The sequence below is a fragment of the Neophocaena asiaeorientalis genome, unplaced genomic scaffold, assembly GCF_003031525.2.
Source record: "Neophocaena asiaeorientalis asiaeorientalis breed wild unplaced genomic scaffold, Neophocaena_asiaeorientalis_V1.1 scaffold1, whole genome shotgun sequence".
Classification (NCBI taxonomy): domain Eukaryota; kingdom Metazoa; phylum Chordata; class Mammalia; order Artiodactyla; family Phocoenidae; genus Neophocaena; species Neophocaena asiaeorientalis.
The window spans coordinates 5,175,044-5,185,258 of NW_020171981.1; the positions used below are offsets into that span (position 1 = coordinate 5,175,044).

The window sequence follows — 10,215 nt, forward strand, 5'->3', positions numbered from 1 at the left end:
ATGTTCTTACATTCTAGAGGAGGAAACATTATAAAAAACAACTGTGTTTAAAACAAAAAAACAGACAAATGAATTATTCTACGTAGTGAGTGTTTTGAGAGAAATTAACAATGTGATTATCTATGGAATATTTGGGACATCATCCTCCAAGTGCTTTGATATTTTCTGTTGAAAATTGTCTTCAAAGATTGCTAGGGACCTTTTCCACTAAGGAATAATTTGCATAAATATGTGATCTCAATATTTATGCATTAGTTTCTCTTCTTATAAATCTATGAGGACATTTTGCTTTTTAAAAGTTTTTCAAAATTCTTTTCCTCTTTCTTTGTTTCTGTGAAATACTTTTCTTTTTGTTACTCTCAATCACACCTACTCTTGGCTAATTCTTGTCTTACATTCTTGAAAAATATAGTTCTAAATAACCTTTGGGGTTTGGAATAATGGATTTAGGAGTAGAGCCTAAGATCCTATTTTGTATGTTTCTCTATGGGTTGTTGCTACCAAGGAGGAACCAAGAAACTAATTATGGGCAAGCAGGAGTTGAAAATGTTACTAATTAAATGCATTGCTCAGGTAGTATTTGGACAGGTTACCCAAGTTGGTTAGACCAAAGTATTAATTGTCATTTTTGTAGTTGTTATTTTGCTAAGAAGGCCAGGATAACAGGTTTATGCCTGTTTGGGCCAGTTTCCTCCTGAGAAAAATGAGATTCCCCAGCTAACATTAATTCTCCCTGATTCAGAAATATGTTCTCTTATTTACAAGTAGACCACAGGAGGGAAAGTTTCGTTCTGTGTTGTGTTTAGTCTTTCAGCAGAGTAGTATACTTTCAGTGCTCACGTGGATTTTGAGGTTGTGGATACTTACTCTTACCTTCCCTCATCCCAGATCTCTAATATAAGCAAGGCAGTTTCTTCTGCTCTCTGTAGAAGTGGTAGGTCTTCCCATTATCTTCCCATTAGCGTGAGACCAGATCAAAACAGGAACAGCTCTTCCAACATCTGCATCAGAAGCTGACAAGTCATGAGGTGCTTCTTTCTCTGAAAATAACTGTGAACTCTGGTTTTCGAGAGTTGTCCGTTACCACTTGTCTTTAAATATAACGATCTGATACTACGGATGGTTTTACATAAAAGTCTTCTTAAGGTATAACTTTTTAAATTGTTGGCTGATAGCAGTATGAACATGTTGCCTTAAGCAATTTATTTTTAAAAAAGAAAAAGAGGGCTTCCCTGGTGGCGCAGCCTGCCGATGCAGGGGACACGGGTTCGTGCCCCGGTCTGGGAGGATCCCACATGCCGTGGAGTGGCTGGGCCCATGAGCCATAGCCGCTAAGCCTGCACGTCCGGAGCCTGTGCTCCGCAATGGGAGAGGCCACAACAGTGAGAGGCCCACGTACTGCAAAAAAAAAAAAAAAAAGAAAAAGAAAATTTTCAGTGTGGGGAAGAAAATTCTGAAAAAAGGAACGCATTTCCTGTACTTTCCTCTTTTGTGCTCTTTTTCACAAGGGGAATCAGGCTCAGCATAATCCATCTTTACTACTGGACCATGTGCTTGTGAGGATCAGGAGAATTTCTGAGAGATACATATTTTTATTACATTTAGAATCCCAAATGGAAAGATTAGGCTAATTCCTCACATTTACTAAAAACCCAGAGTTTTTAAAGTACTTGCATGTACAGAATTACTCTGAGTTTTCCAGTAAATGATTGCAATCAGTGATATTACCATTTTATATTCAGTCAAAAGACTGAATTCAATGAGTTTACATTTTCATGGGGGAAGGCAAAATCAACATATAAAATTAGTAAGCAATTAAGAGTTTCGTGTAGTGGTAATGTTGTGAGAAATGAAAAGGTTAAACAGAGTGACTGTTTTGGGGGTGACAGGGTATGGCCGTGCTTTTCCTTGGACTGTGGAGAAAGACATTTTATCTGAGCCATGGGTGACGGCAAAGAGGCAGTTAGTTGTGTCTAGGTCCTGAGGAGAAGTATGGGCAAACACAAAGGGCGTGAGCCAGGGATAAACGGTTGCATTTGAAGGGTGGAAAGTAGGCCAGTGTGGCTGGAATGTGATGGGAAATGAAGAAGCAGGATCCATATCATGAAGGACCTGTAGGCCTTGGCAAAAGGAGTATGTTTTTGTTCTGACGGCCGTGGGAGGCATTCGAAGGGCTTTAACAGAGGTGTGGTGTAGTATCATAAACACTGTTTAAAAATCACAGCTTGCTGGTATGTGGAGAGTGGACTGGAGGGGGCAAGAGTTGACACAGGGTAGATAGGCTGTGTCTGAGGCTTAGGCAGTAGATGGTGGCCTGGTTTAGTGTCATTGTCAGTTGAGATGGTCAGAATTTGTTGGACTCAGGATATGTTTTGGAGGGGGGCAGCCTGATAGAGTTGCTGATGAATTCATTGTGAGGTGGGAGAGAAAGAGAACAATCAAGCGTGGCGTTCAAGTTTTTGACCTGATCAGTTGTTTAGAAAGTGTTGCTATTTATTGCTACCGGGAAGATTTGGGGTGGAGCAGATTTGTGGGAGAGTGTCAGTCACTCTGTTTTGACCGTGCTGAGTTTTAGTGTTGATGTAGAATAGGGAGTTGGATATGAGTCCTCACTGCCCAGAAGATGAATTTGAGACTTGGAGAGCTAATGTGATTTGTCTAAGGTCATAACTACAGAGTTAAGTTTCTCTATAGACTTGATCCCAAGTATCTAACCTTTTCTTTGTACTTCTTTACTCTGTTCTTGCACTTCCTCACACATACTGTTGCACAATGGAATGAGTACAGAGGCTCAGAGTCATCAGACTTACTTAAAATCTTAGCTTTACCACCACCTAGCTGTAATTATTTCACTTCTCTGATTCTCAGATAATGGCTGAGAAAACAGAATGTGAAGCTTGCCTTATCTATTTCTTATAGAGATTGTGATACTAAATGTGAAGATCCTTTGAAAGTAAAAGTACAGTGTAAATTCAAGGGATTACTATCGTATTCTTGCACTTTAAGTAAACATAGTCTTAGAGGCAGGTGGATTGATTGACGTTGTTGATGGTTGCAGGTGAGAGCACAGAGCCGGGATAAGCAGATAGAAGAAAGGATGCTGTCCCACAGGCAAGATGACAACAACAGGCATGCAACCAGGCACCAGGTACGGGCCTTGTTAAAGCTCTGGCCATTTACAGTTGGAGAGCCAAGTCTTGGATCTCCTCTGCCCTGTCATGGTCTTTAGGTATATCCATGCCTCGTTTTCTATGCTGTGTCTGGATAACTGGTCTTCGGTCATAAACTTAGAATCGTACTTTTTCCAAATAGTGAATTTTCAAGAAAAAAGCTTCTACCTCATAAAAGAAGGAATCGTGCTACCTAGAATAATAATAATAATGGTAATAATAATATTAGTAATAATAGGTGATCTTGATTATTTGAAAGATGATACTTGCTGCTCTATTTCCTTATTTGCATCCATTTTCTAACCCATTATAATTTACTTCCAGGCCCCTCTGCTCTGGTGGTATGTTTCCAATGTCACCAGTAACTTCCTTAGCATTTGACGCTTGTTGTTTATGTCAGTTTTCTTCTACTTTTCTTTTCTGTTGGATTCCAAGATGGTGCTTCGCTCTAATCTTTCTGCCTCTCTGAACATTCATGCCCATTGATTACATTTAATTCCTTGTTCCCCCTGAATGCCTTTGGTCTTTCTCTTGCTGTTTTTCTCCCTAGAACTCTATACTTATACCAAGAATAGATTGTGTTTCTCCTTCAAGGCCTTGTGCAACTCTTAGCTGTTGTAGGAATTCTTCCCAAATCTTCTACCATTAATGAATTTCTTCCTCATGTATTCCTATTTGCAATGTTCTCAGATTGTAAGTTTAGCCTTTGGCACATATTATATACACATAGCTCATGATATGGATGTCTGTTTCTGTGGTTAGATTATAAGTGGATAGCAGAGGAGGCACGGTGATGAGGGAGAAGTTTGACTTTGGAGCCAAACAGATCTGGATTTGAATACGGCGATTCTGTTACTCTAGCTGTGTGGTCTTGGGCAGGTCAGCTAACCTCCCTAAACTTTATTTCCTTGAATAATACCTACCTGGCAGTGTAGTCAGCTAAATTATGCATGTAAAGTACCTGTTCCCAGTGCTTGGCAGGTAAAAGCACTCTACACTTGTCTTCATTGTCTATCTTGGGTTCTAAATCAGTTTTTAAATTTTTATTCATTTTCGTATCAGTACTTGGAAAACTGTAAGCATTCAGTAAATGCCTATTGAATTGAAATGATCTTTTATTCCCGTTGCTTCCATCCTTAGTTTATATTCTGTTTGGATCAATATTAAAGTATTATACATTTCCTGAGCTCGTATTAACTGACAGGGTAGTGTTCTAGGTGATGAGGGAACCCCATTTAGAGTTTTAAAATTACCGCATTATTCACAGGGCGCCCGTAATGCATCTGGCGTCCCACCCCCGCACCCCCACCCCTTCTTTGGTGTATGTTACTTTCATTTAGAAACTTAATTACATAATGAGTTTTCTAGCTAACTTCTCAATTTTCTCCTTCTTTTTAGGCACCAACAGAGAGGCAGTTGCGATATAAGGAAAAGGTTGCTGAACTCAGGAAGAAAAGAAATTCTGGGCTGAGCAAAGAACAGAAAGAGAAATATATGGTGAGAAAAAGTTAAATATTTAATTACCATGGACTCTTGCTATCACATTTGATTCCTTTTGGTTACTAAGATTATGCTTTTCACATTTGCCATTTGGTATGCTCTGTAAGTAACAGGACTCTGGCAGTCAGAGTTCACTCTATATAATTCCCCAATAAGAATGGAACTGGGAGTCCTCGAAAAACAAAATACTGTTAGAATTTAGATGAAAAAAAATTGAATCCTTTAGTTTGTAAACCTCACTTTAGGTTTAAAGGGTTAAATTTACCCACTCGAACAAATACCATGATGTTGGAGATGTCTGTGTAAGGAAGAGTATTCAAGCTAAGCAGTAGTGCATTTCCTTTAATGGAAGAATAAAATACCTACATGATAAAAGGTATTCATTGGGTGATACATTGTATAATAGGTCTTTTTGTAGTGTTTTAATTTATTTTTCTAGTTTTAAAAGTAGTGCACGTTTGTAATAAAAAATAAAGAAAGAAATATAGAAAAAAATATAGAAAAATTAAGGAAAGTATTCAGAAATAAAACACTAATCCTACTACCTAAAAATAAGCTAGCATTTTGAGATAAAACTTTCTAGCTTTTTACAATGCCTTATTTACATAGTTTGGATATTATTATAAGTACAGCTTTTAATTCTGTGTTTTCATTTACTTATCTTAAGCTGATTTCCCCGTTTTATTAAAAATTCTTCCAAAATTTTTTTGCACAAAATATTAATTTTTAAGTAAAGATTTATTATAAATATCTTCATAGCATTTACTTTGAAAATACCAACAATAGAAAAGAAAAATGAAAAAAAAAATCACCCTCCCAGATATAAACCACTGTTAATGTTTTGGCATCTTCTTCTGATGTGTATTTTTATTTTTTCATGGAGTTGGACTCTTTGTTTACTTAGTCATTAGAATAGATTATTAAAAAGTATGGTTTGTGAATACTTAGCATGGCTTCATTAAGACAGAAATATGCCCAACTATGTATTTGCTTTTGTAGCAAATTTACTACCATTTACTACCATCTCCATTTACTCATAAGGGTATCATTTTTAAGACAGTGTGGTAGTCATCACTGTCTTAAAAATGATACCCTTACGAGTAAATGGAGATGGTCCAATTTGAGATGTGTGGAGGCTGTGGGGTGAGTTTGTAGCTAAACACCTGCTCCAGACTGTGCTGGGTTTGTAGAGAGAGGGAAGGCTCGAGAAATGTGCTGTGGGGGGGAAGTTGTATGCTTCCCCTCTGTCTTGTTCAGTGTTTTTATCTACAAGTTGGGTAGAGATGTAATAATACGATAATACCATGTATTGAGTGCTAGGTAGGCACTGTGGTTATGTTGCTCCCATAACCTTTGTTACAAAGATGGATGGTATTTCACCTGTTTTATAGATGGGAAACTGAGATTTAGAGAGGTAATTTTCCCAGAATCATACAGGTAGAGAGAGTGTCTGAAGTAAAACCTCCTGAAATTTACCTTACATTTGCTTTCCACTAGTTTGGGCTAGGTTATTTGGACTGAACCTTCCTGGTAAAAATGCTGGATAGGATTTTTTTAAGCTTTTTAAAAAAAAATTCATGAGACTAGAAGAAATAACTTATACTTAAAACCCAAGTATTAGATAACAGCCCAAATTTAAAAAGATATCCATCAGATGGGCCCAGACTAAGCGGAAGAAATTTTAATTTTAGATTAAGCGGAAGAAATTTTAATAGATGCTGGTGAGTGGTTTCTTCATATGATAATATATGAGCGAAGTCTACTGAGTTCTTCCTGGGATGAGCCATCTGCTCCTCTTAACAACCATTATCTTCTGTTCTCTGGGTAGGAGGTGGAGTCTAGGACGGAGTGGGAAGGGCTAGAATCAAAGGTTAAAAGCGAAGTTTCCCCTGTGGAATTTCTTTCTTGTGAAAGGAAATTTGTGTAGTGACTGCCATGGTAAGATTTGTTACTTATTTAAAACTGGATTATTTCTATGATTCTAATTTTCTATGTCTTTTCTGTCCCTTGTTCTTGCTTAATATTGAGTAAAACATTTCTCAGAGGCCAGCCTTTTTTCCAGTGCACTTGGGCTGGAGTTCTAAAGTAGGAGCATTACGGTACCTTTGGTGGGTCGTGCAGTGATGGGTGCCGCAGCAGTTCAAGTGAAAGAGTTTACAAAAGGCTGCTTAGTTCAACTGCCCCTTCCTACCTGCAGATTTTATTCAGTCTAAAATCTTAGACTCGAAAGCATAGAGATTCTAGTTTTTATTTGGTTTTGTTTTTAAATGGGGAGTATCCACCAAGGTTCCTTCCAGATTTTAGGATTCTAGGAATTAGTAGTGCCTTTGGGTTTGTTATATTTTATTTCTTTGTATTGTCACGCACATTTTCAGAGAAAGAAATGGAAGCATAGAGTTCCAAAGAATGAAACTCACTTTTGGAGAGATTATAAGAGCATTTCCTTTCCAGGTTCACTAGGGTGGGTAGTGGGTGTCTTCTGGAATTAACCTGTCTGATAGTTTATTTTGTACTCAATCCCTAGTGCCTAGTATAATGCCTAGCAAATAGTAGGCACTAAATAAATAGCTTATGGTTGTCCTTGGCCCCCTGGTTGGCATCCATTGAAATGCAATAGATTAAGTTCTTAGAAGCAGAGAGTATCACGCTCTGGTTATTTTCCTAGGAACACAGGCAGACCTATGGGAACACTCGGGAACCTCTTTTGGAAAACCTGACTAGCGAGTATGACTTGGATCTTTTCCGAAGAGCACAAGCCCGGGCTTCAGAGGATCTGGTGAGTAGTAAAACCTCCAAGCTGAGGACCACTTGTGAGGGGCACTTGGAACTGCCAAGAAAAATGATTAGCAGTCAATTTGATGGGGATTAAATATACCTTGCTGGTTGACTCTTTCCCCTTCCCCCAGCCATCCTTATTTGAGACTTACTTCCTTCCCATTCATATTTAAAATTAATTACCCCTCCTCCTTTCCCTCGTCCCTTAAAGTTTTTCCTCCCCACCTCAACTCCTGGAAGGACCTGTTTTGTGGCGGTGGTTAGCTGGGTAAAACAACAGGTATCCCTTTGTGTCAGGTGGGTCATTTGCAATTCCGAGAACCTCTAGACTGGGAGATAACCCCTCTCTGTTGTCCTCTTAACCTAAACTGGAACTCCTCTTTGCAGGGTTGCCTCAGCCCTTCATTACAGTTATAAAAGAATAAAGAGAACGGTGAAGAGGAATAATGGACACAGTTGTTGTCAGATATTTGAAAATTATTCTTTGACACAGCCTAGTTTCATGTATTAAGATGGTTTCCTCTTCTGATTTTTATTTATAGTTACCATTTAGTTTTGATTCCCTAGGCAGAATTTTCAACAGTTTTGCTTTAAGAAAATTGTGATTGAGGGGTCTTGCCTGGTGGTCCAGTGGTTAAGACTCTGTGCTTCCACTGGAGGGGGCATGGGTTTGATCCCTGGTCTGGGAACTAAGATCCCGCATGATGCACGGTGCTGCCAAAAAAAAGAATTGTGATTGAGTTTACCTCGGATTTAATGAATTGAATGTCTTCAAGGAAATTTAGCTTGTAAAGTGAATTTCATCTTCCTCTTTAAAAAAATTATATTGAATACTTTATTTAAAAATTCTCGAAAAGACTTGTTGAAAGTTTTGTGGGAGGCAGGGTTTGATAGCTGCCCTTGGCTAGGCTGGATTGCTGCTGTTGGTTTTCTCTCTCCTACCCTGGAACAGAGCATTTCCTAGGTCAGCTTTTCACAACTCTTTACCTGGTTATTCAAAATTATTTCTGTAGCAAACTCATAGCCGCTGAGTGGGCACAGGCATCCAAAAATACTTTCTAGCTTTAGGTTCCAGAATTAAAGCATCATCCCTCTTTCAAAAATATTTTTTAAAGGACCTAAGTTGAGAGGATGGCTGCCATGGCTGTATGTCATGAAGATCCTCGCAGCTTTATAAAAGCTGCAGATATGTAAAGCACATTCTAGAGAATCTTTTGTTTAGTTTTAGAATGTTTCGTAAAGGTGTAGGGAGTATTTGTGATAGATTTGCCTTTTATCATTCAGTTTGGTTCTGGCTGGTAAAAATAAAATTTTACCAAGGACTTGTTCAGGAGATGAGGCCCAGAGTGTGGCAGGGAGCAGAGAAAAGCCACTATTGAGGTCTGTGCTCTGGGCAGTGCAGATAGTTACATTTTCTGTAAGCTTCCTAGTTCTGGTTATCTGTGCTCCTGTAGTTCTCTTCAGTGCAAGTTTCTCGTGAGATAGAAGCCAAATCTGATTTTTTTTTTTCTCATAGCCTAGCGTGGTGGCGTGCACACAGCTTAACAACAACAGAAATGATCAATTCTAATCCTCCTTTGACTTAATTTCTTGTCAACAATAGGAGAAGTTAAGGCTGCAAGGCCAAATCACAGAGGGGAGCAACATGATTAAAACAATTGCTTTTGGTCGCTATGAGCTTGATACGTGGTACCATTCTCCCTATCCTGAGGAATATGCACGACTGGGACGTCTTTACATGTGTGAATTCTGTTTAAAATACATGAAGAGCCAAACAATACTCCGCCGACACATGGTAAGTTGTTTGGGGGTCCATGACCGTGGTGGTGATGATAAGCTGTGGGATCTCTAGATTTAGACATCTATCTAAGCACCTCTAAGTGGTCCACAGAAATGGGACAAAGGCACAGGAAATTGAAAGCCACATTTCAGAGTCGGGATATACAGCCTGTGGCAAGCCTGGGTGGCCCTTAACCACATCCTGTCATACTCATCTCCCTGTCTTTTTTCTTGCTGCCTGCTCTTGTCTGTTTCTCCCTTGGGATGTGAATTACCTCTGCCCACAGTTTTTCTATGTCTCAACTAGATGAAAATAAATGGACTTCATCAGATAGACCTTCATTAGACAGAAATGGGACGTGACTCACCTTTTGTATCCCTAGCAGCTAGCATGGGCAGTTAATGCCCCATAAATGTGTGTTAAATGAACACTTGCTTAAGAAAGACAAATTACGAAATTAACAGAATGGGTCCTTAGGTCAGCCCCTCCCTTGAGTTGCTTAGTGTTTTCTGGTTTCTGAACGGTCTTATTCCTGTGAAAATAGGAATAAACACTTGAATCTGATTTTATTGTTGACAAATGTGCTCACTAGGTATTTTGCAGTTTTAAGCCATTTTTCTTTCCTTAGTTATGGAATGAAAAGGCTTGTCTTAAAGGGAGTTTCTGCCGTGGAGCAGGGATGGGGAAGGGTCAGGGGTGGAGATTAGTCTGTCAGGTGGGGAAACCTATCTTTTTTTTTATTTCCATAGTCACAACATAATTGTGGCTCTAAGGCCTTTTAGGGTGTCTCTTTTCCCTTCCCCTTCCGTCTTTATTTCCCAGGATTTCCACATGCTGAGAATCTATAACCCAGACTTCCTATGATTTCTGTCATAAGACTCTTCTCCCCAGTTTGGTGATAACTGCTTTTTGGTGTTCCCAACTCTGGAGTACGTAGTGGCCCAGAACTGCCACTGCTAATTAAGCCCTCTAGACTCCAGCCCAGAAGGC

At 39.1% G+C, this 10,215-nt stretch overlaps 1 protein-coding gene across 5 annotated transcripts in view; it reads left to right on the plus strand.

Annotated features, from left to right (window-relative positions):
* The window catches only part of KAT7 (lysine acetyltransferase 7), a 29,634-nt gene that overhangs the window by 11,684 nt on the left and 7,735 nt on the right, over window positions 1–10,215 (plus strand). For 4 of the 5 annotated variants that reach the window (XR_003003081.1, XM_024743634.1, XM_024743645.1 and 1 more), the window contains exons 6-9: window positions 3,059–3,148; window positions 4,569–4,667; window positions 7,336–7,446; window positions 9,049–9,240. Coding sequence is in view for 4 of the 5 variants with exons in the window: in XM_024743634.1 (XP_024599402.1) it covers window positions 3,059–3,148; window positions 4,569–4,667; window positions 7,336–7,446; window positions 9,049–9,240 (492 nt within the window). In the remaining variant the exon portion in view is untranslated. The remainder of the gene's footprint in view (window positions 1–3,058; window positions 3,149–4,568; window positions 4,668–7,335; window positions 7,447–9,048; window positions 9,241–10,215) is intronic. The other variant, XM_024743641.1, reaches the window with a different exon arrangement.